A 25539-nucleotide genomic window follows, 5' to 3' on the forward strand; every position below is an offset into this window, starting at 1 on the left:
AACAGAAACTTGATGCTATAGTGTCACTAGATGCCATTGTCACAGGTCATGACACTGAGTTCTGGGTGGTAGTGAGGATGTAACTCAAACTTGAATGTTTTGTTTTTACTTGGTAAGTGGGAGCTTTTCTTCAACTGCTACAGAAGGATGGGAAATGAACTCCCACTGCCCTTAAGAGGTTGAATTTCTAGAACCTTCCAGCAAAGCATTTGGAAAATCTTCCTAGATCTAGATCTAGAAAATTGTCGTAAGAAAGTAATTTAAAAGCCAGGCATGGTGGCCCATGACTGTCACCCTGGCAATTGGGAAGTAGAGGCCGGAGGACTGTCCTGTGTTCAAGGACAGCCTGGGCAAAGAATGAGGTCCTGCCCCCCCCACACACACACATGCACACAGAGGGAAGAAAATACTTAAGAATACAGTAAGATTAGGTATCGGGGGCCACTGTCAGGCCTCTGAAGACCTGAAGATGAGGTTGTTGGCTTGGTCAGCCCGGCTTATTTTTTTGTGTGTGTTTTTAAGTGTTGGCTATACTGTTGCCCTCTTGAGGAAGCTAGCCTGTCATATAAGCAGTGGGCTTGCAAGGAAAGAGAGTGTAAACAAAGCATCATACTGACTCACCCTGGGTCACACACAGAATTGAGTACCCAGGTTCTGCCCACTGAGGTCAGTCCCCTCCGCAGGTGTCATGGGAGAGTTCGAGATGCTGGGAGCCCACTCACTGGTTAGACAGCCCATCTCCAGGCAGGGAAAGTGGCTTCTCCGAGTTACAGAGGACCTGTAGAAGCCAGGACTTGATACAGGCGCTGGGAATGAGACTTAATAAAGAGCATCTTTAAATAATCAAAAGAAAACAAAAGTCAGTTAACGTTGTAAAAGAAAAGCCCCCTTCCTGCCAAAGGTCAACATTTCCCTTTTCTGTCAAATGAACACCGCTGGAAACAAAGTAGAGTAGGATCTTACCATTAAATTTACTGATTTAGTTCATTCCCATGTTACATTGTATGGACTTTATGTTTTTTGAACAATCCTTAGGAGATGCATGTTAAGGGTGCCTTTAAAGAGAAATGCAACACTCCCACCCCATTTCACACCCCCCCTCCACTCACGCTGGGCACTTAGAGGACCCCATTTCCACAGCATCATGGACACTTTATCTCCATCCTTAATTTCCTGAGGACAAATAGACAGGAGGGACAAGAGCTCCATGTTCCTCCATTTCCCCACATAAGCCTTGGCAAAGCTTGGGTTTCTAATTGGTTCATTGCTCTAGATATCTGATCAACGATTCACGGGCACTTGTTCTCCGGGAAAGAAATATGTTTTCATCCCGGGAATTTTATCAGTTGCTTGATATGCTAAACGGTCCTTCATTTTCTTTCTTTATGAGACAGGATCTTACCCTGCATCCCAGGCTGACCTCTGCACTTGAGGTAATTCTCCTGCCTCAGCCTCCCTGTCGCTGTGAATGCAGGCATATACCTCATAGGCCACATAGACCTAGCTCGATGTTAGCTACTTAATAAAGCTAGTAGGTGATGACACACTAGCTGGAGGCCTTCTGGCCGGGAGGCAGACACTTGAGTAATAAAGTAAGGCTAAGGAGGGAGCCCTTGGGCATCCTGTCTGACCTTCCAGAGCAGCCTCTCCGTGTGCATGCTGTTAAGCACTGGGCAGTGAGGTGCTGCGTGGATCCACTTGGGTTGTGGTGACTTCTGCTTTGTGCCTCTGGAATTAAATGTCTGTCCTGAACTGGAGTCTCAAGAATGCACACGTGGACCACTCTTGAGACAGACATGGCCCGTGTGGACCGTGTGAGGCCTGCAGAATGTAGCTGTCTCCCTGTTAGCTGCAGGGGCATCCCTTCCAATATGTCCAAGCCTGGGCTCCCTTACTTGTGAGGTGGACAGACTGGCCATCGCCGAGCTTCCCAGACAAATACCCAAGACCATCTTAAGAGTCCCGTGAGCAGCGGGCCATAGAAGAGATGCTTTCAATCCGCCTGGATAGACCCCGAAAGCTCTTGAAAACAACGCCAGCTGTCTGGTGGGCTGCTTTAAAAAATTTTTTTAAAAAACATTTTAACATTTTTATGTATGTGCATGTGTCTGGTCTGTGAGAGAATACCACATGTGTATGGTTGCCCTCAGAGGTCTGAAGAAGGTGTTACGGGTTAAAGCTGGTGTTACAAGTGTTTACTGGTCATCCAGGTCAGATACTATGAACTGAACCTGGGTCCTCTGGAAGATCAGCAAGCCCTCTTAAGTACGGAGCCATTCCTCTAGCCCAAGTGTATTTAGAGAGTGCAATTAAATTATACATATTTGTGGCACATCTGGTTTTGGTTTTTGAGACAGGGTCTTACTATGTAGCTAAGGTTGGCCTTGAACTTGGAATCCTGCCACAGCCTCCCAGTTTCTCCGATTGTAAGCGAGTGTCGCCACTTCTAGCTATTTTACTTATTTGGTCAGTTGATTGGTTGGCTTCTTGTTTGTTTTCAATATGGAAATCAGTGACTAGTGTTGGAAATCGTACATCCTGCTGGCTTGCGGTCATCAGTAACGTGTCAGATGGAGTCTGGACTCAAAGTTAGATGAATGAACCTCTCTCTCTCTTTCTTGATGCTGTAACCACACTTTGGAGATAATTGTGCCTCTTCTTCCTGGTCATTGAATGGAGAACAGAACTTGGAAGTGTATGCAGTCTGGGCTGGTCACAAGACCTTCCTCATCCCCTGTCTGCCGTCAGCTACACCACACACTGGCTTGGTCTCCCACGTGGAACAGAGGAGCAGACCACAGACTTGGCTATGATGAGTGGCTCTGAGGTTCTAGGAGACAGGCAGTGCCGTACTCTCATTGGCTGGCCTCCCAACTCCTTGAGGTTTCCAGCATCGTGGGGCACAGGGGGTGCTTTGTCCATGATGGCACAATCAATGTGACTAGAAAGCACTCTTGATCCCCACCACAGCCCTGTGACCGCCCCTCACACTCAATTTTCTGCATTTTTGTCACTGACCCAGCTCATTCTCGGCTGCTTGGTATCCATTGCTGCAAGTGAGCCAGATTTCCCAGCTGTCACTGGCCCCTGGGCTCCCCTTCCCGTCTCTGGTGAATTCTATAGCATTGTAGGGGTGGTCCTGTGTAGTGGAATATTACTTTAAGGTGTGTTACATTTGTTTGTGATGTGGAACATTTGCTTTCATGATGCAAAGATGTGTTACATTCTTTTATGTTGCATTTGTCTAACTCTGTGAAGCTGTGTTACTGTGCCTGTCTAAAACACCTGGTTGGTCTAATAAAGAGCTGAACGGCCAACAGCAAGGCAGGAGAAAAAGAATAAGAGGTGCTGCCAGGCAGAGAGAATAAATAGGAGAAACCTGGGAAGAAAAGAAGGAGAAGAGGAGGACTCCAGGGTTCAGCCACGCAGCCACACAGCCAGGAGTAAGAAAGAAATACAGAAAGGTAAAAGTGCAGAGGCAAAAGGTATGCAGAGTAGGTTAAGAAAAGCTAGCCAAAAAGAAAAAAAAAAGAAATCGAGCCAAGCTAAGGCTGGGCATTTATAAGATAGAATTAAATCTCCCTGTGTGATTTGGGAGCTGGGTGTCGGGCCCCCTAAAGAGCCAAAAGAGTAAAAACAACCAACTACAGTCCTTGAGTGTGGGCGAGTTACTATCTCATCCCCAAGGGACACAGTTCTTCTCCTCTGAGTCTTGGGACACTTTTTCCTAGAAGCTGATGCTGAGTGGTGTCTTGATGCCATGGTTGAGGTGGACATGAGAAAGACATCCCTTCTTTAGCTCTTGAGACCAGGTCTGTCCCGCCCCCCACTCCCTCAGTGCCAGAGCACAGGCTTCCTGTAGCTGCAAACCACTACTGCCTACCACACTGACTCAAACACAACACACAGGTGCTGGCTGCCACAAGAGTCTGGTTCTCAGATCCCCTTTGGAAGCCACAGGGCAGAGCTCTGCTTATCTACAGGTGGCAGGTGGGAATAGAAGCCTGTCTGCAAAGCTGTGGGCCGGGTTTCCGTCCTCCTGGGCAGAGGTGGCCCCTCAGGAGGAGACGTGAGCATGGTCTCCTCAGGGAAGCACTACCTTGAAGCCATGCTGTCCCCATTTGGGACAGTGTCTAGGCCAGTCTGGTCGAGGCTTGGAGGCAAGTTCCCATAGCTTTACTTTCCTTGTGAGAACAGGTCCTAGGATACTAAGGCCATGGTAGTCTTCTAATCTCAGGGTGACTCCTGGGAAACCAAGCAGCCTCCCAGTACAACGGCTTCTTGGGGCGCCAGAAAGGGGCCAATAATGAGACTCTATAGAGGCTGGGGATGGAAGTCACAGGAACGGGTAAAAACTCATACTTTTGTTGTTGTTTAAACCGGGAAGAAATCTGATGAAATCAGCCCAGTACTCCACAGACTGCAAGTAGATGTCAAAGGTGGGTCACCTTAATCCAACCGGAATCCGTGAGGGAGGTGCCGCAAGCATCATGCCCGGATCTCCTGCCGCCTTGGCTCTCTCTCCAACTCCTGGTTTCTGCCCAAGTCACACACAGTCCTGTGAGCCCCGGACACTCCCCATCTTGGTGCCTTTTCTGGATTGGGTTGTTTCATTGTTCCTGGAGCCAGGGTGTTGGCAGAAAAAGCACCGCATGCAAATCCCGTGACTGGGAGGCGCAGGGAAGCAAGCTGGCAGCTGCAGGGAGGGCACAGAGCGCCTGAGGCTGCCAGCAGGATCTGTCAGCAGTCTGTCTGTGGAGAGTGCCTGCCAACCTCCTAGCTCCCGGGGTCTTGTCTCTAAACAAGTCAGCCTTGACACACAGAAAAGGAAAACTCAGTAGTTAAGAGACTCACAGAGGGTTGCCTCCGTGCCCAGGCACCACCTGGAAGGTTGGAGCGGCGCTATTACCTACCCCACCCCACCCCACCCCCAGTGTCCTGAGACTGACCTAGAAGGTAGGCAGCCATAGACTGCCCTGGAGAAGGATAACTAGAGGCTGAGAAACAGAGGCATCTTTCTTTGGAGAGATGCAGGTGTCATCTTTTGCTCAGGCAGGCTGTCAGCGTTTGAGGGGAAAGGGTGGGTTCCCCAAGTCCAACATGCTGTGTGTCATTAAGTCACACCAGCCTCTTGGCTCTATAAAGATCATGCAGGACACCTACAAAATTCCTCTGCCCCATCGTCTTGGCAGTTCCTCACTTCATGCCTTTGAGCTTGCACGGTAGGAACAGAAAGAGACTGCGGGCCTGCATCCCATGGGCATCTTGCTGTAGAACTTTAGCCGTGGTGAGAAAACTACAGGACGAGTGTGGGGTGAATTTCTTCCTCTTGCTATGGGTCAGATGTGATACACGGATGGATGGACAGACAGATGAATGAGGGACAGAGTCTAGTGAATGCCTGGAGAGAACCTTCCAGGCCTCCAGAACAGCACGTGCTGGCATGCTAGGCCCTGCTGTGGGGAGGAAACTTTGCCAAGGCTATGGAGGCAGGTCGGTAGGGGGAGAGTAAGACGCAAAGGAAACTGACTGAGAGACAGCAGAGCAGGTAGTGTGGTGCCTGGAGATGGTGTAAGCACTCTTGAGAATGCAGAAGGGTGGGTGGGGCCTCCCACTGCTGACTGAGGTGTGGACTACAGGATATAGGCAGCCTGGCGGGAAGGAGCCAATTTCTGTAATTGAGCTGAGCTAAGGTGCCTGTGCTGAGAAAGGTCAGGTGGAGGTTACTCCCCGTGTGTGTGTGTGTGTGTGTGTGTGTGTGTGTGTGTGTGTGCGCGCGCGCGCGGTATGTGTGTGGTGTGTGTGCGCGGTGTGTGTGGTGTATGTGGTGTGTGTGCGTGGTATATGTGTGTGTATGTGGTGTGTGTGTGTGTGTGTGTGTGTGTGTGTGTGTGTGTGTGTGTAACTGAGGGATTATAAGGGGTCCTCTGGCTATTTGACTGGTCGAATGGAGCTACCAGTGGCAGGTAAGAGCTGGGGAAGGTGTGAGGCCAGCTTTGGGCTGGACTTAGACCTAGGAAACCCTAGACACCTTTGTGGTCCTGTATCCAAGATAGGTGGGTGTTGAATGGGAGCCTAGCCATGTCCTCTTGAGCCTTGAGGGGCCCAGAGTACAATAAACAATTCAAAAACATGGTATTAACTAGGGATGAGAGGCCTGGGGACATGGGTTAACAGTTGATCTGATGAGAGCCAGTGCCTATGACTCACCTAGAACTTGCAGAACCCTGGGGAAGTGGGTGGAGCCAAGGGGGAAGGGGATGCAGAGAATCCTGACTTCTCGGAAGCCCAGGTAAGCCATTATGGTTTTCATTGGGCCTGGAATGAAAACCGCATGTGTGGCTGCTAGGCAGACCTGAGAAACCGCAGGTCTAAAGTCACTGGGATGGGTGAGCAGGAGAGGGAGGGAAGCCAAGGTAACGAAGCTAAGAGGGCTCAGTGTGCCTGGCTGGGAAAGCTGACTTGGCTTCCTTAGAGACCAGAAATTACCCCCAGAGCTTTGGGGGAATGAGATGGTGTGACCTTGAAGAAAATTAGGCGCCCACAAGAGCAGATGGTAGAACTGGGAAGCCCTTGCTGCGAGGCTACGGAAGAAGTGGCTAGCCAGGCCATGGCTTCTAAGTGACTTCATGTCTGGAGGGCTGCTTGGCTCTCTTACCAGCCTCGAGGCCGTCACAAGGCCTCCTGAGCTCAGTTGCTTCTGCAAGGTGAGTGGGAGACGGAGGGTTGGTACCCATGCCTTGTCAGCACAGTTGCAGGGTCAGGCCAGGAGCCATGGAGTCCGTAGCAAAGTGCTTCACGTTCCGCCTGCCTGGACTGCGCCTCAGGAGGGAGTTGGGAACCCTCCAGGCAGGTCCAGAGGGACCGACCGCCCTCTCTTGGCTGGAAGGATATGTCCTCAAAGGATGGGGTGGTCACTGCCCCTGTTGGCACTCAGTGTGCTATTGACAGTGCCAGGATCCAATTCAAGGATGGGCTGTCACTGGAGGGGGGAAAACTGCCATTCTTAGGATTTTTTTTACCACTGGACAAGAGTCCCCTACTCCATGGCAGGGGTGGGGGCTATGTGTGAGTGAGTGCATTGGTGCTTGGTTTGAATATAAGACATGTCAGGGTTACACCAGAGCTTGGCCACTCCACCTGATGGAGCATCCATAGGTGGTGACTAATCTGTCTCTTGGGTGTTGCCTCTGAAGGTATCATGTTTCTCTATATGTATGTATGTATGTATGTATGTATGTGTGTATGTATGTGTGTGTGTGTGTATGTGTATATATATATATATATATATATATATATATATATATATTCATATATATATTCCTGCTGGTCTCTGTGTAACAGCTGCCACCCATTTTGTCTCTCTCTGGCTCAGGGCACTAGATGTGTCCCCTCCATAAAAGACAACTGTTGATTCATCTTCTTGGACTACTGTGCCCACTCCTGAAGCCTGGCTCCGACTCCCGGCCCTCATGGTCCTGAGACGGTCTGAGACCGCTCTTCTGTGTTGATCGCTTGTGTTTGCCACTGACCTCTTTGAGTCCTCCGTGGTGACTGTGGGGAAATGGCAGGGCCTCAGCCCGCCCCCATAAAGCTGCCCACTCAGAAATATCCCAGTACCTGTGTAAGCTGGCCCTCTGTGCAAGGCTTTGGGGGAGGCAAGGCCATCCAGTGGGTCCCTCAGTATTGTCATCTGCGCCTGCACCTGGCAGCAGCACTCAGCTTCCCTAACACGGCAGCCACCATTCTCAAAGGAAGTGTTTTCCCAACTGTGTCATGACGGTCCCCAGCCAGGAGTGTTAGTTACTTTTCTGTGGCTGTGAAAAAAAACACCACGACCGAAAGCAACGTATGGAAGAAATGACGTATTTTGACTTACGGTTCCAGAGGGATAAGAGTTCGTCATGGCAGGGAGGCAGGACAACAAGCAAGCATCAGACACAGTGGCAAGCACTGGAAGGTGAGAGCTCACATACCGAACCACAAGCACAAAAGCGTGTGAACTGGAGATATCGTGAGCCTTTTAGTGTCAAAGCCACCCTTGATGATGTACTTCCTTCCTTCAGCAAAGCTAAATCTCCCCAAACAGCGCCACCAACTTAGGACCAAGTATTCAGATACCAGAGCCTATTGGAGACATTTCTCATTCAAACCCCAAAAGCCCCCAGGGCAAGATGGAACTGTCCCATCCAGCCCCGGACCCCGCTCACTTTGCCTTCTGTTCTTGACTAGGCACTCCAGGACCTAGCCCTGTTCCAGTACCAGGCTCAGGTACCTTTGAGCAGGGCTATATTGAACTCTAGCTCCTGTGGCCCATCATACCCCAGGCAGTTTACATGGGAGCCCTTACAAGGTTCTGCCCAGAGCTTTCCAAAGCCAAGAGGCTCCCTCGGAGCTCTGCACTAATATCCCCTTTTTCATTTCACTTGGGTCTTGGTTCTTTAACCCTCTCTATAAAGTCAGTTCTTGTGGCTAAGAATGGAACAGTCCATAAGACCCCTTCCTTACAGGAGTAAGGGAGGAGGGTTAGCAAATGTGACCCATTCATTTCTGTTGTTGGGAGGACACGTTAGACACAAGAGGAGAGCAGGCACCTGCATCCCTAGAGCAGATTAAGAGCCAGATCAAAACCCTCTTTGCATGGAGCCCTCAGAGCAGCTCTGGGCTATACTAGCATCTATAGGACAAGCTAAGTCTGCAATCCGTGTCGCAGCCAGTAGACATCCCCTGAACTCACCTTCCCTCCTATATTGGCTGCACAGTCTGCTGCCTCTCCTTAGGCACCCCAGCCTTAGAGTCTCGGGGAGCACTTGGCATTGTGGATTTGGAAAGTTCCCCCAGCAAGCTCACGTTATGCATGGGCTCCATGTCTGAAGTGACATTTCCCCCTCCTACTCTGGAGCCTTAGTTTCCTCTGTGGTGATTTTCCCCATTGTCCGTGACACTGAGTCTTTGGCATCGAGATCCTGTATGCAGGAGTCTTAAGGTGTACAGGAAGCCGGATGCCTTTCTTGGACCCTGCTCACTGGTCTCTGGAGCTGGGACTGGCCCCTGATGCTTGGCGGTGGTGACTTGTGTTCATTGAGACCTTTCCCTGAGTTCTATATCATTCCATGTGAGCAGCGTGTGTATTCCTTTAGAAAAGAAACTGAGTCTAGTTAATGGAGTTTTAACCTCAGGTGATAAACATGAACACTAGCGCTGTATAGGAGTTAGGTTGTGTACAGGTCACCCTGTTAGCAGAGGATGGGTGCAGAGCCTGCTCATTTACTGTGTGTGGCCTTTGAGCTGGGGTTGATAAGCATGAAGTCTTGTCATAGAGAGCCGTGTGAGGACCTCACACCTGCATCACAGGCCCATTTCCAGCTACGTTCTACATGGAGTGTTGAGCCATAAAGAGCTCAGGTCATGTCATAGAGCCCAGCTGTTTGGGGATGAAATTTGTCTGTCTCCTCGTCCAATGTGGCTGATGGTTGCCAGCTAAAGCCGTGTCTGTTGGTTTCTGTTAGAGAGGCTCCAAAATTGACACGTTGAAATCAGCTCTTCTCTGTTGCTATTTCTTGCCTATCAGTCCTGGGTTAGGGTCTGCTCCAAACCAATGAAACACACACGCATCTCGCCACAGGTGCTTAAGCCCTGACTGTTTCTTCCCCAACTCAGAGCAAACCTCACTCATAGCAATGTCCTCCACACCTACCCGGTAATAGTTCAGTGGTGGGTCCAATTTCACATGTATTAGCTACACATCGAATACCTGGGGGCCCCTGAGGACTGGGTTTATGATGTCTGAGGTCTGGTGTGGACTGTGGGTACGCATGGGCAGGGAGCAGCCCCCTAAACCCCCGTGGTGAGGCCTCAAGAGCAGATGGTGCTGCTAGCTCACTATAGCCTGTGCCAGGCCTCCCACGCTGTTCCTCTAACAGGACCCCACCACTCTGGGCAGACAGGGGCTGTTTTCTTCTCGAGTCCTGGAAGTAGCACGATACTACACAGACCCAGGCTGTCCTCTGTGACTGCATTGAATAGCCATCCAGGTGCTGGGACACAATTCACAGACCCCATTGTGCCTTGGAAGAGTGTCTGAGTGCTCACTGGGCACTGAGTCTGGGCAGCGTGCCGCCTCTGCTTCCAGGCCAGAGCAATGAATTGCTCCTCTCTTCACTGGAATGATCTGGAAGAAAGAGGATTCCCTCCTCCTGTACGATTACCCTCAAAGCCATGCTCCACTTGATAGAGGAAATTATTTCTTCTCTCCCTTCAGGAAGAAGCACACTGCCAAGTTGACCCTGCCGTGCGGCGTGACTGCTCTATGAGACAGCAGCTGCTGTCCCTGCTGCATCTGGGGGAGAAGACATGAGACCATAGCGCCTCATTCACCCAAGAGTTTCAACATGGCGGCCCAGCGCATCCGGGCGGCCAACTCCAGTGGCCTCCCTCGGTGCAAGTCAGAGGGGACTCTGATTGACCTGAGCGAGGGCTTCTCAGAGACCAGCTTTAATGATGTCAAAGGTAAGGTCCTAGCTAACCCCTGGCTGAATGGACACTGGGATATTGACGGCTCCCTAACCCTGGAGCTGCGTGGGTGTACAGGCAGCCGGTTTTGTATTCAGCGCTCTAACCCTTACCACGCTCTCAGTTTCTCCCTGAAGCATTGGGTGTGTAGGGAGAAGGTTGTGTGCACACAGATGCACTTACATCTTGTGGGCAGGGATGCACACGGATGGGGGTACACATGGACACAAGTTCTTCTGGAGGCCACATGTCGCTCAGATGCCCCCCACCTTGGTTTTTGAGACAGGGTATCTTACTGAACCTGGAACTTACCAAATGCACCAGGCTAGCTGGCTAGCTTAAAAATCAGTCTGTTGAACAAACCTGTCTTTCAGATACACACATGGATTCCAGGTCATTGACTCCTGAAAAGTCTATTATTGTCTTGCTGAATCATGTCTAATCACTTGTGCCTTGGGGTGCACTGGTAGCATCCTGGTCACCCATGTCACTATGGTCAGCCTTCTTACAGTATTGGCAGTACACACACACACACACCACACTCACACACACACACACTCACATTCACACACACACCACACACTCACCCACACACACACACACCGTCCTTGGAGACCTTGGAGAGGGGCAGTAACAATGACAGCTTTCTCTGAAGTCACTCCTTGCCCTCCCTCTCATACTGGGTTCTCAGAGCTCTATCTCTGGTCCTTCTCCTTTGGCAAACTCAGAACTAAGTGATGCTGGACTGAGGCCACCATCCCCTTGTCTGTTACCTGCTCCTCTGTCCTGGCTTATTCATGCAGTCCTCAGCACTGCTACACATGTTCTTTGAAAGAAAGGGAACAAACTGGAAGGTGTTACAGCAACAGAATTAGTGGGCGTTGCTATAAATAACGGAACGGAACATTTGGTTTTTTTTTTTTTTTTTTCCAGTAATGGGTAAGGGGCCACATGTTCTTATTTCTAGCTTTGGGAGTGGGAGGGGCTTGAAAAGGTGAGCAGAACCTGCATGGTTTGTGCTGAAACCACAGACTTGAGAGCTGAGTGTTTAAGAATAACAGTAATGACCCCAAAGCAAACAACCTTGACCAAGTGTGCAGAACCAGTGTGGTTCAGAGAGGGCATCTGAGAACCCGAGGTCGCTCAGGCCTGAGAAGCCTTAGTCTGGTCTGCACAGACGATCCCTGGGCCTCCATGCTGGCAGCATCTTGTTCATTTCTCTTATGTGTACATTGAAGGGCAAGCAGATCCTTGTCACAATACCCACTGCAGATTCTTCTACACTGATTCATGTTTTGCTTGCATAAACACTTAGGCCAGGGGGTAGAAAATGTCTTATTCAGAGCCCTGAAGTTGCAGACACCCAGGGAATGTTTTTCTTTGTATTGTAACCACGGTGGTTCTCAGCTGGGCAGTCCCCCCCCCCCCCCGCCATATCTCATTGGGATGAGATTGGATGAAGATTGGGTGAGGCAGACCCTGTGGCCCCAATCTGTCTTATTCCCGGTGCTTGGTGTCAACACTTGATGGAGCTAATGTTGACTTGTCCTCTAGAAGGGAATTGATGGTGCAGTCCACCACATGGGTCCCCAAGGGATGGGAAGACTGTTCCCCCTTGGAGGAGCCAGGTCTTCAAGTGAAATATGCTCTTGTGTCTTCTAGAAGGAGAATGCTTAGAATTCTAAGTAAAACCATCCTTATTCTTTGGGCTGGTAAACCTAAAATGATAATTGGTACGGATGTGTTTCAGACTGTGTGCAATGCATGCTTTAGTGCATTGGTCTTTTTTTTTTTTTTTTTTTTTTTTTTAATTTTGAAAATAATGCTATAAGGAAATTGATTATTTGAAGGAAGCAGAACAGGAAATAACTTTGGAGGGATTCTGACAGGGTTTTTATGGCTGGCATGTGCTGTTTAATTTTCACTTGTGGGTTCGTTTGTTTGGGTTTTTGTTTATTTGGTTTTTGTCTTTTATTTCTAGTATATGCATCAGGGAAGAGAATTAGTGTTTTATGACTAGAGGATGTGATTGACCACAGATGTGGAAGAGAAGGGCGTCTGTGACCTCTAACCTTGCCCGGCTCACTTTCTTTTCCGAATTTTTCTTCCAGAGCTTCTTGGGGTTCAGAATGAGGCCTCGGAAGCACATCATGACCTGCCCTCCTGTTTCTACCCCTTTTTGACATAGCAAGGAAAGAATTCCTCCCAGATGGTCAGGGAAAGCTCTGAGCCAGCCATCCAGCCAACAGTTCCACCTAACTGTCCCAAGCCTTTGATTGTAGTCAGTGAGGAAATCAAGATGCCTAGTCCAGAGGAGCCTTGCCCCACACCTCGGGAGGGATGACAGAGCCAGGCATTAAGAATAGGAGTAGACAGGCCTTGCTAGGGCCTAGCCCTCTCAGGCTTTCCCATGGCTCACACTCTCCTCACCCAGAGGTAGCTCCCTGCACGGCCACTTAGGGTTATGCAGTTATTGTCTCCCTGAGGTGGAGGTTCTTCAGACTGAAAGCGCTGTGGGATTGTGCATCCTTGTGTAGACTGTCTGCACTGGCATCCTGTTCGCCTGCCCTTTACCGGTTACCTGCAGCAGTCACATAGCACCCATCCAAGAGGAAGCTGGCCTGCCCCTGCAGGGTCTGTATTCATTTCCACCCTTTCAGAGGCAGGATTCCTGTGACATTTTCAGCTCGATAGAACTGAGACTCACCCTGGGAGGCAAATGTAGCCACTGAGGCAGTTCCCAGACTGTGTTAACTGAGTGTGAAGACCCAGCCTCGGTGTGAGTGGCAACGTCCCATGGACTGTATAAGAAAGGAGAAACTGAGGAAGCCAGCTGATCCCCAACAATCATCTCTCTCTGCTTCCTTACTGTAGACCAGGCACCTCACACTTCTGCTCTCCAGGCCTTGTCTGTCTTGATACCCCCAAGCTGGGAGCCAAAACAAGCCCTTCCTTTGTTTAGGTGCCCTTGTCGGGTGTTTTTTTATGCAACAGGAAAAAGGAACTAATCCAGTTTGTCACTGTTGTGATTTGGTGCCAGAAGGGCACCGACCAGGGGATTTGTGACTCCTTTGTCAGGCAGTACCTCTGCTGTCATGTTAACGAGAGTCGTTTATGAGCCTTGTCCCAGGCATGGCATGGTCTCCAGGCACACCGGTTTCCCCTAAAAGTCACACACTACTTTCCTCAGAAGTTTCTGGCTTCATTTTGCACCACTTCCCTTTAGAAAGGGGGAATTCCTTGACTTCCCTTTTTGTACACTAATGACCTTTTGTTTTGTTTGTTTGTTTGTTTTTCGAGACAGGGTTGCTCTGTTTTGCTTTGGAGCCTGTCCTGGAATTCGCTCTGTAGACCAGGCTGGCCTCGAACTCACAGAGATCCACCTGCCTCTGCCTCTGCCTCTGCCTCCCAAGTGCTGGGATTAAAGGTGTGAGCCACCAATGTCCGGCTCACACTAATGACATTTTATACTTTTGCTTCAATGCAATATTGACCTGTTTGTTCTGCTGAACTTGGAGAGTAAAGGAGAAATCTCCCCTTGCCCATTAGAAGGGAGTGAATGGGTTTCTGATGGATTATGTATGCCCCAACTTTGGGGTATACACCATCAGGCCTCACCACGGCCCGAGAAAAGATTCCTTTTCTTCATCAGGGAAAACAATGGGTGGGCCCCATGGTTATGTGGCTCCATAAGGTGATTCAGGGTAGCAGGTCTGGTGAGCTGGCAGCAGCGGGACCGAAACAGGGCTCTGCATCCTTTTCCATGAGCGGGAGGACAGGTGCCAGGGCCCAGTCACCTCTGCCAGCTGCGAATGTAAGCGGAGTGATCCCTTGTACGCTTCCCAAGCTCGGCCAAGGAGACAGAATTTGATTTGTTGTGTCCCCTTTCAAAGAGAAAGGAACCTGGCAGGAAATGGTGTCTGGGCAGCCAGTGTAATAGATGATGACCCAGTGACCATGGACTTCTTCCTGTATCGAGTAGCTGTCAGGATCATTTAGCTGGGACTTCAGTCCTTTTCCTTGTTTCTGCATACAGTTAGTTCTAGAGAAAGTTTTGTTTGGACTGGTGAGATAAGAGCTTGTCGCTTAAGCCGGAGGACACGAGATCAGTTTCTGGGGATCTCACAATGGAAGGAGAGAAAACCCAGTCCTAAAAGTTCTTGTCTGTTTGCCACACACCAGTGTGTGTGTGTGTGTGCGCGCGCACTCAGGCTCACATAAATAATTTAATTTTAAAAGGAAAGAATTTTTTTTTTCTGTTTGCTGTAAAGAGCAGATGTCTCTAGACTCAGTCACGATGGAGGGCCTGCCCCTGGGGTTGCTCCAGCTAAGTAAGGACACGATGGAGGGCTTTCCGGGGATGGAGGGGGGGGGAGTGCTCTATGTCTGCTTCCATCAGAAAGAGCTTTTTCTGTCCCCTGAAAATCGTCTCTCCTGGGTCTGTCACACGTGGGAGTTGAATACATCGGTTATTTTTCCAGACACACACTCCACTTAGGTGACTCGCTTGGTCTGTCCCAGATGCTGTCTGTGGCACTCACAGACATGGTGTGATCGGGAAGACCATGGATTAATTCCCTGAGCTGGTTTTAAAGTGATGGCTTTTCAGGCTGTGCTGAAGTAGTTATTGGATAGTAGCACAGTGTGTGGCTAGACAAACCTCCCATTCTCAGGGTATGGGGGTTTGATGCTTCAAACAGTCATTTTAAATGTTGTTTTGTTTTGTTTTTTTAACCCACAAAAATCATTGTCACCTGAAGGAGAAATGGGTTGGACTTTGAAACCAAACTAGTCCTGGTTGTCAGGGACCTGCCCCTCCTTTTCTGTCTTCCATAACAGAGGAGAACAGGACCCAGTGACCTGTTGCTGGAATCTGAGGGCTCCTCATTCCAAGTCCATACATGCAGCATGCCACTGTCCATGCATAGCATCACTGGGAAAGTGCCTAGCCCATAGCATGACTGAGACACTGTTTAGTCTATAGTGTCAGTGTATTCTCCAGCATTTCACAGTAGTCCTTTCTTTCATAATAGTGACAGTCCTGGTCAGAAATTAGATAAAATTGTTATCAAAATGAGGTGTTGAGAACACAGAGATGTGCCCTTTACCTATCATGGGGTCTGCCTTTCTAGGGTAGTTGAGGGACATTCTTCTGGGTCCTCTGCCTCAATTAGAAAGTTGAATTGGAAAGTGGCTGAGGGGCAGAGCACCAGAGCATTCCTGAATCACATTACCTGGGCCATGCAAGGGCTTACATGAATCGTTACCCTGGGTGGTTTCTGTTGTTTCCGGCAGGGTTGTTGACAACATCATGCATGGCACCGTCCATTTCTAGACCACCCCTCTCCTTATTCACCCACCCTACCCCCAGTTTGGAAGTGTCTCCTGTGCCCGTAGGCCTGGCCTCACTCTCTCTCTCTCTCTTCTGTTTTGTGCAGTGCCTTCCCCTAGTGCCTTGCTAGTAGACAACCCCACGCCTTTTGGAAATGCAAAAGAAGTGATTGCGATCAAAGACTATTGCCCAAACAACTTCACCACCCTGAAGTTCTCCAAGGGCGACCACCTCTACGTCCTGGACACATCTGGTGGGGAATGGTGGTATGCCCACAACACTACTGAGATGGGCTACATCCCTTCCTCCTATGTGCAGCCACTGAACTACCGGAATTCTACCCTGAGTGACAGTGGCATGATTGACAATCTCCCAGATAGCCCTGATGAAGTCGCCAAGGAGCTGGATCTGCTAGGGGGCTGGACAGATGACCAGAAAGAATCTGGCAGACCCTATAGTAACAATCCTTTCTGGAACGGAGTCCGGACAAACCCTTTTCTGAATGGGAACGCACAGCCCAGTGTGGATGAGCCGAACCCCAAGAGTACTGTGGATCTGCTCCTCTTTGACACGGGCACAGCTTCCTTCACTGAGTCCAGCTCAGCGACCACCAACAGCACCGGCAACATCTTCGATGAACTCCCAGCCACCAATGGGCCCCACATGGAGCAGCCAGTCAAGCGGGACAACCCCTTCTTCAGAAGTAAGCGTTCCTACAGCCTCTCGGAACTCTCCGTCCTGCAAGCCAAGTCGGATGCTCCCGAGACATCCAGTTTCTTCACAGGCTTGAAGTCACCTGCCCCAGAACAGTTCCAAAGCCGAGAAGATTTCCGAACGGCCTGGCTGAATCACCGGAAGCTGGCCCGATCCTGTCATGACTTGGACCTGCTCGGTCAAAGCCCAGGTTGGGGACAGACCCAAGCAGTGGAAACCAATATCGTGTGCAAGCTGGATAGTTCCGGGGGCTCCGTGCAGCTTCCTGACACCAACATCAGCATCCACGTGCCCGAGGGCCATGTAGCCCCTGGAGAGACACAGCAGATCTCCATGAAAGCCCTGCTGGACCCTCCATTGGAGCTCAACAGTGACAGATCCAGCAGCATCAGCCCCGTGGTGGAGGTGAAGCTGAGCAACCTGGAGGTGAGTACTTTCATCATCTTGGAGATGAAGGTCTCTGCAGAGATAAAGGGCGACATCTTTAGCAAAAGCACAGTGGTCCTACAGTGCCTGAGAAGTGACTCCAAGGAGGGGCCTTACGTGCCCATCCCCCTCACCTACAGCTATGGGGACACGGTACAGGTACAACTGGACAACCTGGAACCTTGCATGTACCTAGCTATTGTTGCCCAGGGCCCTAACATCCTCTACCCTTCCACCGTGTGGGATTTCATCAGTAAGAGAGTTACCGTGGGTCTTTACGGTCCCAAACACATCCATCCGTCCTTCAAGACCGTGGTCACCATTTTTGGACATGATTGTGCCCCCAAGACCCTCCTGGTCAGTGAGGTTACTCGGCAGGCTCCCGGTCCTGCCCCAGTGGCCCTACAGCTATGGGGCAAGCACCAGTTCGTCTTGTCCAGACCCCAGGATCTCAAAGTGTGTATGTTCTCCAATATGACCAACTATGAGGTCAAGGCCAACGAGCAAGCCAAAGTGGTCAGAGGCTTCCAGATGAAACTGGGTAAGGTTAGCCGTCTGATCTACTCCATCATCTCCCAGAACCCCAATGAGCTGTCTGACTTCACCCTGAGGGTGCAGGTCAAGGACGATCAGGATACCATCCTCACCCAGTTCTGTGTCCAGACTCCTCAGCCACCCCCCAAAAGTGCCATTAAGCCATCCGGGCAGAGGAGGTTCCTTAAGAAGAACGAGGTTGGGAAGATCATCCTATCCCCATTTGTCGTCACCACCAAGTACCCAACGTTTCAGGACCGCCCCGTGTCTAGTCTCAAGTTCGGCAAGCTACTGAAGACAGTGGTGCGGCAGAGCAAGAGCCACTACCTGCTGGAGTACAAGAAGGGTGACGCAGTGGCCCTGCTCAGCGAGGAGCGCATCCGCCTCAAGGGACAACTGTGGACCAAGGAGTGGTACATCGGCTACTATCAGGGCAAGGTGGGCTTGGTGCACACCAAGAACGTGTTGGTGGTCGGCAAGGCCCGGCCCAGCCTGTTCTCGGGGCCTGAGCTGAGCACTTCGGTGCTGCTGGAGCAGATCCTCCGGCCCTGCAAGTTCCTCACCTACATCTATGCTTCTGTGCGGACCCTGCTGATGGAGAACATCAGCAGCTGGCGGGCATTCGCCGACGCCCTGGGTTACGGGAACCTGCCGCTCACCTTCTTCTGCCGGGCGGAGCTGGACAGCGAGGCGGAGCGGGTGGCCTCGGTTCTGGAAAAGCTGAAGGAAGACTGTAACAACCCTGACAACAAGGACCGGAAGTCCTTCCAGAAGGAGCTGGTGATGGTGAGTGTTCGGCCGGTCCAGACCTTGGGGTGAGCTTCCTGAGGCAGACGAGCATGGGCCATTGGTCCCACTCAGAGGGCACAGTGTTGGAAGTGTAGTCACAGGACCCTTAAGTATTCCCAAGGAAGGTGTCTCTCCCCTCTTCTGCTACATTTATCAGCCTCTCTGTGGTCTTGAGTGGACTTGTGTTCACTGATGAGTTTTTTCAACTTGACACAAAACTAGAGTCCCCCAGGAAGAGGGAGCTTCCACTGAGAAACTGCCTCCATCAAGATTGGCTTAAGGGCAAATCTGGGGGAGCATTTCCTTGATTAGTGATTGATGTGGGAGAGCCAGCCCTCTGTGGGGAGGGCCACTCCTGTCCATTTCCCCTGGGTTGTATAAGAAGGCCCACTGAGCAAGCCACGGGAAGCAAGTCAATAAGCCACGCCCATGGGTCCCTCCTCTGCTCCTGCTTGAGCTCCTGCCCTGACCTCCTTCCGTGATGAGCTGAGATCAGGGTGTGTAAGCCAAAGAAACCCCTTCTTCCCCCTGGTTGCTTTTGTCATGACGTTTATCACAGCAACAGAAAGCTAACTGGGACACCAGGAAGAAGGCATCAGGGCTGTGATCCAGAAGCCTCTGTTTGGGTCGTTGGAGGGTATCTGTGTGTCATTAGGTCTGCAGCAGGCTCTGTGACTTAGTGGCAAAAGCCTTTGCCCCAAGGCCTGGCCTGGCCTCGATGTGTGTTCTTGCTTTGTAGTACCTGGTGCCTGCAGGATCTGTCTCTACTGTGACACCTTCTCCCTGCCTGGGGCTCACGTGAATCCATGGGGGACTGTTTCCCAAGAACTGCTTGGGAAAGAGAAGTTTCGTGTTTGGGTCTGAGGCACACTCACCTCAGGCCAGCCAGCAGCACTTTCTGCGGCCTTCCCAGGTCGTCCGGCTTTGGAGCACGGGGCAGTGGGGCAGCCCCATGGTTTCCCACGGGCGGCCCATCCAGTTGTGTAGCTCTCATGGGCACTGTTGTGGGTAGACACCCTTGCTGACCTCCTCCTGACCCTTCTGCTCCTGCTGTCCCCAGCTTTTTGGCTGCTCGCCTGCTCCGCATCCCAGCCCGCCCCCCTCCCCCCCCAGACTCCCCGGAAAGGGAGATGGCAGTGTGAATTGCAGTTAAGAGAGCCCTCGACAGGCCCCGGAAGGCCTTGATGGCTGTGCACTGGGAAAGAAGCCAGAAGTGAATGGGGCAATGTGGACTCTGTATGTAGGTCACTGAGGCCAAACAGGTCTTTCCCACCAGCTATCACCATGTGGAACAAATCCCCTGAAGGTAATGGAGAGCCCCCTTGCCTTGGCCTTCCAGGCTGACTAGAGTTCCCCAGGGCAGGAGTGTGTTCCCCGAGAGTCCTCTGCCCGCATCCTTCATTGACTGAAGAACCTGGTGCTTCTGTGGAACATAAACATCACTGATTGATTGTCGCTACCACAGCTGAAGGATGCTTACCTGGAGTAGTCCTGGTTCCTTCTGTGGGCAAACACCATGGAGATAGGGGCTTTATGGCCATTTCCTATTTACTTTTCATGGTCAGGGTCTTACTCAGTGTGGCAGGTTTGGAGAGGAGGGTCAGGTATGCTTCTGAGGCCCCTCAGCCTTCCTGCCTAGAGGACATGCAACTGAAACTTGGCCCTGGGGCAAGGGCAGTTTGGTAATAAAAAAGAAAGCAGGTTCCTTCATATTCTGCTCCCTCCAGCTATCTCGGACATTGCCTCCCGAATAGCTGAATCTTAACGGCTGGCCAAACTTCAAAAACCCACAACTAGCTAACCCCAACATCTGCAACCTGCTTTGTTTCTGTGGATTCATGAGTTTGCAGCAGCCTTGGCCCCAGGTTTCCCCTGCCCCATCTAACAGACCAGCCCCACAGCTAGACCAGCGCCCCCTTCTGTGTATAAGCTGCCTTTGCATCATCAACATCCCTGCTCTGGCAAATAGTACTAGAGGAAGTAGGAAGCTTTGGGAAGTAGAAAGTAGGAAGTTTTGGGGTGGTCACTGCGGATTGGAAGGAAAGTTCTGGCTTAGGTCTGGAGGCTCCTCTCCATGGCTACCAGGCTCCTCCCCTGCACCTCAGGCCTGCGGCAGCCCATGCCTCTGCTTGTGGGCTTTTCTCTGTGCCCTGCATGCACCAGCTGTCCCCCTTGCTGTGCCCCACAGCTGATGTCCCTCCTGCCTGGAGCTCCTGGTGATGTATTCTCTCAGATGCTCATTCCAGGGTCACTTCCGGTCCTTGATGAAGCAAGCTTGTGCTCCTGGTGTATTCTTGTTTCTTGTTACTAACCTCCATTAGACCTACACTTCACAGAGGAAGGAGGGCATGACCCAGGAAGGGGGGAAGTGAATGAATGAATGAATGAATGAATGAATGCATGCCTGATCTCAGAAGTGTCTGAGCCTTCTGTGCTCTTGTGGGTCACACTGTCCTCTCCCTGTGTGTAGCAAGGGCACACAGTCTGTGCCATTCAGGGCGTCTTGTATCCCGATGTTATGGTGGATGTTCCACAGTTGACTTTTCTGGGGCAGCCTGCCCTTGGGGACCTTGACATATTTGATTGGCAGCGTTGATGGTTTTGATGATGGTTCGAGACCCTCTGTAAAACCACTCTGTCATGTTCTAAGTCATGGGCTCTTTCCGGAGAGCAAAAGGCACCATCGAATACATAGATAGCCAGTCCTGGACAGCATGCCTTTGGTGTAAGACACTGTTTGCCATTGTGAGGACACCACCCTGAATGGGCCCTGTGGTCTCTGTTCTTGTGGGGAGGGAGAAGTCATTGGCTGGAAATGAAAGAGGAAAAGAAATTTCAGAAACAACCCATGGTGGCCTCACTAAAACCCTAGAAGGACTATGAAAGCCCCACCACCCAGGGGCCCAGGGTCAGCTGCCTCATCTGGTGCTTGATCCACCAGCAAGAAGAAAGCCTCCAGTGGGACTTACAGAGTGGGGGAGAGGGGACTACAGTGGGCCCTTTGGGGGAGTTTGTGTGAGACAGAAGGGAATGAGTTCATAGGGCGCAAGCTAGGAAGGCAGTTGTCTCAAGGAGGGGAGTGGATTGAGGTGCCCCAAGACACCAAGGTGGGTGGCTAGCAAGAAACAGGAGTCTAGACTGCAAGGGCTTCCAGATGGATCAGGAGAAAAACCCACCTTATCCCACAAACCAGGAGACTGTAGAGATGGAGCTGTTGGCTGTGTGGTAACCGGGTGAAGAGGGTAATAACCCCATCAGCCATGTCCAGACCAGGGCCTCTCAAGAACAAACACAACAGCAAAAGCTCAAATGCTAGCTTACTGAGTTTTCCCAAGAGCTTGTAAAAACAGGTTAGCAGCCACACAGCCATGTCCCTTCACCTCCTGGGTATCTACAGTTGCCACGGTGTTTAATTTTAAAGTCAGCTTACCACAACCTAAAATTGTCTATAAAGAAAATTTCAGCTGAAGGATTGTTTAGATCGGATTGGCCTGTGGTCCTGTCTGCAGGGGACCATCTTGACTGATAATTGATGTAGGGAGACCTAGCCCATTGTGGGTGGCACCATTCTCTAGACTTGGGACCCCAAACGTGTAAAACAACAGTAGAAAGCAATAAGCAGACAAGATGAGCATGCTTGTTTCTCTCTCGGCTCTTGATTGTGAGTGTGATGTGACTAGCCAGTTGAGTTCCTCCCTTGACTTCCTGATCAGTGATGGATTATAACCCGAAATTGTAAGCCAGATAAACCCTTTCTCCCATGTTGCTTTTGATCGGGTGTTTATCATAGCAACAGAAATAAAAACAGAGAGCTGCCTTTAGGCAATATCTTTCTGTCCCTTCACTCATATTAGCAAAATTCTATATGAAATCCATATTGTGCTTTAATTCCTTCGGCGTTTTCCAGTATGCCTGTGTATACTTGAGTAAGCTGTAAGGGGGTTGGGAATCCCGAGCCGGAATCCTGATGTGTGCTTCCCATTGCTAGGACTAACGTGTATCCAAAGTTCACCCTTTTGGGGAAGTCGTCCAAACACACGGTGTGGTGGAGCGGCTGGGTGACAGATAGAGCCAGAGCTGGGCTCAGTAGAGTGGTGTGAGAAACCCTGAGTGGCACGCAGGAGCGATGAGACACCTTCATCCCTGACATTATCACTAGCCTGTTAGTCATCAGCTACTCCCAGACATGGAGCCTCAGCTGCCCTGGACCTGGCCAGGGCTCTTCTGGTCAGCAGTGACCGCTCAGAGGCCAGAGAGTGACCTGAATTTCCCAGGACCTCTGTAGTCTATGTGTGGTGCCCCTGGGGAGAGAGCCGGTTTGCCGACTCCTGCCAAGAGTGACTTGAATCCAAAGCAGGTGATTTTGACGCACTCTGTTACCCGGAACATGAGGCCACCTCCAGAGCCAGGCAGCCAAGTGTACACACACTCGGGTTTGTGTGGTATGATTGAGTGACTGGCTGCCAAGCCCTGTGTTCATTTGCATTTTCTTCCAGGACAACACAGGGCTGAGGGGACCCTTCCTGCCCCAATTTATCAAACACATCAGACACAACTTAAACCTGACACCCGAACATAAGTATGTCACACATCCACTCCCACACACGTGACTGTATACACGATCATGCCTTCTTCTTCAGGAACATAAATACACTTAGTTTTCTGAGAAACAATTTCTTTCTGGTTATCAAAATCCAAATTTCACACAGCCACTGTGTGAAATACCAAAGTAGTTGAAATGGGGTAAAACCCTTCCACTCTGACACCATGTTTGGTTCAAGTCCTGGTGCCATGTGCCCAGCAACATGGGAAGAGCCTCCGGAAACTGGGGCCTGCCTTGCCTCTGTCATCCCTGGCTGAGGGGCTCTGCACTCAGCTGCTTAGCGTCTGCCAGCCTGTCTTGGTGTCTACACATCAGATGTGCTTGCTTGGCCAACTTGGACCGGGCCTTCCCGTGACTGGGAAGAGAGAGAGAGTCAGCCCAGTCCTGCTTCCTTAGCGGGGGAGCGCTTGCAAGGACATCAGCCATGGTGGTCTTCCCTCTGTGGTCTTATTTGTCATGTTACGTCTGCAAAGGCCTCTTTTCCAAGCTAGGTCACTTTCTGGGGTCCTGGAAATGAGTTTTGGGGACAGTGCCAACCCATACACCGTGCGAGCCACCTCTTTCCTCTTGCGTATGGGTAGTACTAGGGTGCTAGGCCTTGAACTCTTCAGGTAAAGTGCATCATCTGCAAGTTGACCTTCCCCAAAAGCCAATCCTAGTATGTCCTCACACTGTACTTCATCTCCCCAGGCTTTGCTGAAAATGGATTGCCAGGGCCTGGTGGTCAGACTCATCCAGGACTTTGTGCTCCTGACCACAGCCGTTGAGGTGGCACAGCGCTGGAGGGAACTGGCCGAGAAGCTGGCCAAGGTCTCCAAGCAACAGATGGATGCCTACGAATCTCCCCACCGAGACAGGAACGGCGTGGTGGACAGTGAGGTGAGCAGGATCCCAGCCCTGAGATTACTCAATTACTTCGCCGCGCTCATTTCTGGGACTCTTGGGGTGCAATAATAGATGATACGCGTCCTAGCACTCAAGGGGGGCGCCGCGCTCATTTCTGGGACTCTTGGGGTGCAATAATAGATGATACGCGTCCTAGCACTCAAGGGGGGCAAGATGAGGTGAAGTGAGTGTGGCCCTGGGGAGGTGGGAGCCATCAAGCTGTCCTCGGGATCTTGTCCTGAGAACTTGGTGTAGAAGGCATCAGGGCTGCTCTGTCACAAGCCAGCAAGGGTAGACTGCCCTCCCTGGCTAAGTGAATGGGCAGGGAAGTGGGGGGTGATGGGAGTGGTTGTCCCAGTGCCTTAGCTGAATGTCTGCCTAACTTAGGCAAAGGTGGGTATGGTGGAGTCGTGCCCAAAGACTGACTGCTCATTTGTGGAGGGTGACTCTAGTGTGTTCCTGGAAGCTGATTCAGACTCACAAGACAGGGAAGCAGGAAGGCCCAACCCTGAGGGTGTGCTTTCTCTGCATGATCAATTTCTAATACACGGCGCAGGGGAAAGTGGGCACTGTGGGGAAGGAGAGGCTCTGTCCAGTGCCTCAGGGACACAAGGACATTACCGTTTCCCCACTGTAAGCTGTCCACTGTGACTTTAAAGCCCAGAGAATGTCATAGGAGTGCCTGCCTGAATGTAGCTCACTATCCTCTGACCTTACTATCTCTCCTTTTTAAAAATATTTTTGGTAACTCCCATCCCCCCCCCCAGGCCATGTGGAAACCTGCCTATGACTTCTTACTCACCTGGAGCCACCAGATTGGAGACAGCTACCGAGATGTCATCCAGGAGCTGCACATAGGTCTGGACAAGATGAAGAACCCCATCACGAGGCGATGGAAGCACCTCACGGGGACTCTGATCCTGGTGAACTCATTGGACATCCTGAGGGCAGCAGCCTTCAGCCCCGCGGACCACGATGACTTCGTGATCTGAGTGGAGCCCCTGCCCTACTGCTCACCAGAGCTGGAACCCTCTGATCATCATCTGCCCACAGTGGGGGCCGAGCCTTCACCAAGTGTGTGGGTGGGTGGGTGGGTGGGTGGCTGCTCAGGTAGAGCCCCATCTGCCACGCATGCCCAGGAGGGACCGAGGACCTTTGACTCTCTGCCCCTCCCCTCCATCCAGGGCAGGTCCTGGGGGCTTCTACTTCTGGTTGTTGCCAACTGTGTTGCTTTCTATTTGTTGAAATGTATGTTTAAATTTGAAAATCACTTTTTTTTTTTTTAACAAAAGTCTAGAGAGGACATAAGAAAGGTGGTATCTAATTTTTTTAATGGACTGTAAAAGTTATTTAAAAAAAAACATCACTTTAGTAAAGGCGAACGCTGTTGAGGTGTTTATGTTCTTCAAAGGCCTTTTTAAATTATGTTCCGGGTGTATATAGATATTTAAAGGCCACGGGTGTTTCTCAGTCCCAGGCATACTTTGCGTTTTGACACTCAGAGTGGAAAGGAATTTGCTCGGTGCGGACATTCTCCACGCGTCACCTGTGAGAAGGCAAGTCCACGGGCCTGGTGGCTTTCAGTAGATGGGCCCTAAGGATGCCCACAGTCGTGCCCTTCCTTTCTTCTCCTACCTTGCTGTCCTCAGTGGCCATCCGCAGGACGTGTTGGTCTGTGTGGTTTGGTCAACTGCAAAGCCTCCATGTGGCAGCTTGAGATTCTGCCAACAAATAAGAAATCAGC

General features: G+C 50.9%; 1 protein-coding gene across 2 annotated transcripts in view; it reads left to right on the forward strand.

The window, feature by feature from the left end:
* Sh3bp4 (SH3 domain binding protein 4) overlaps window positions 1-24868 on the forward strand; it is a 75900-nt gene extending 51032 nt beyond the window's left edge. For both annotated transcript variants that reach the window (XM_051190760.1, XM_051190759.1), the window contains 4 exons: window positions 10262-10509; window positions 15951-18304; window positions 23601-23789; window positions 24563-24868. In XM_051190760.1, coding sequence (XP_051046717.1) covers window positions 10392-10509; window positions 15951-18304; window positions 23601-23789; window positions 24563-24787 — 2886 coding nt within the window. In that variant the 5' untranslated portion in view covers window positions 10262-10391 and the 3' untranslated portion in view covers window positions 24788-24868. The remainder of the gene's footprint in view (window positions 1-10261; window positions 10510-15950; window positions 18305-23600; window positions 23790-24562) is intronic.
* The last annotated feature ends 671 nt before the right edge of the window (window positions 24869-25539 follow it).

Source organism: Phodopus roborovskii, unplaced genomic scaffold, assembly GCF_943737965.1.
Source record: "Phodopus roborovskii unplaced genomic scaffold, PHOROB, whole genome shotgun sequence".
Lineage (NCBI taxonomy): Eukaryota > Metazoa > Chordata > Mammalia > Rodentia > Cricetidae > Phodopus > Phodopus roborovskii.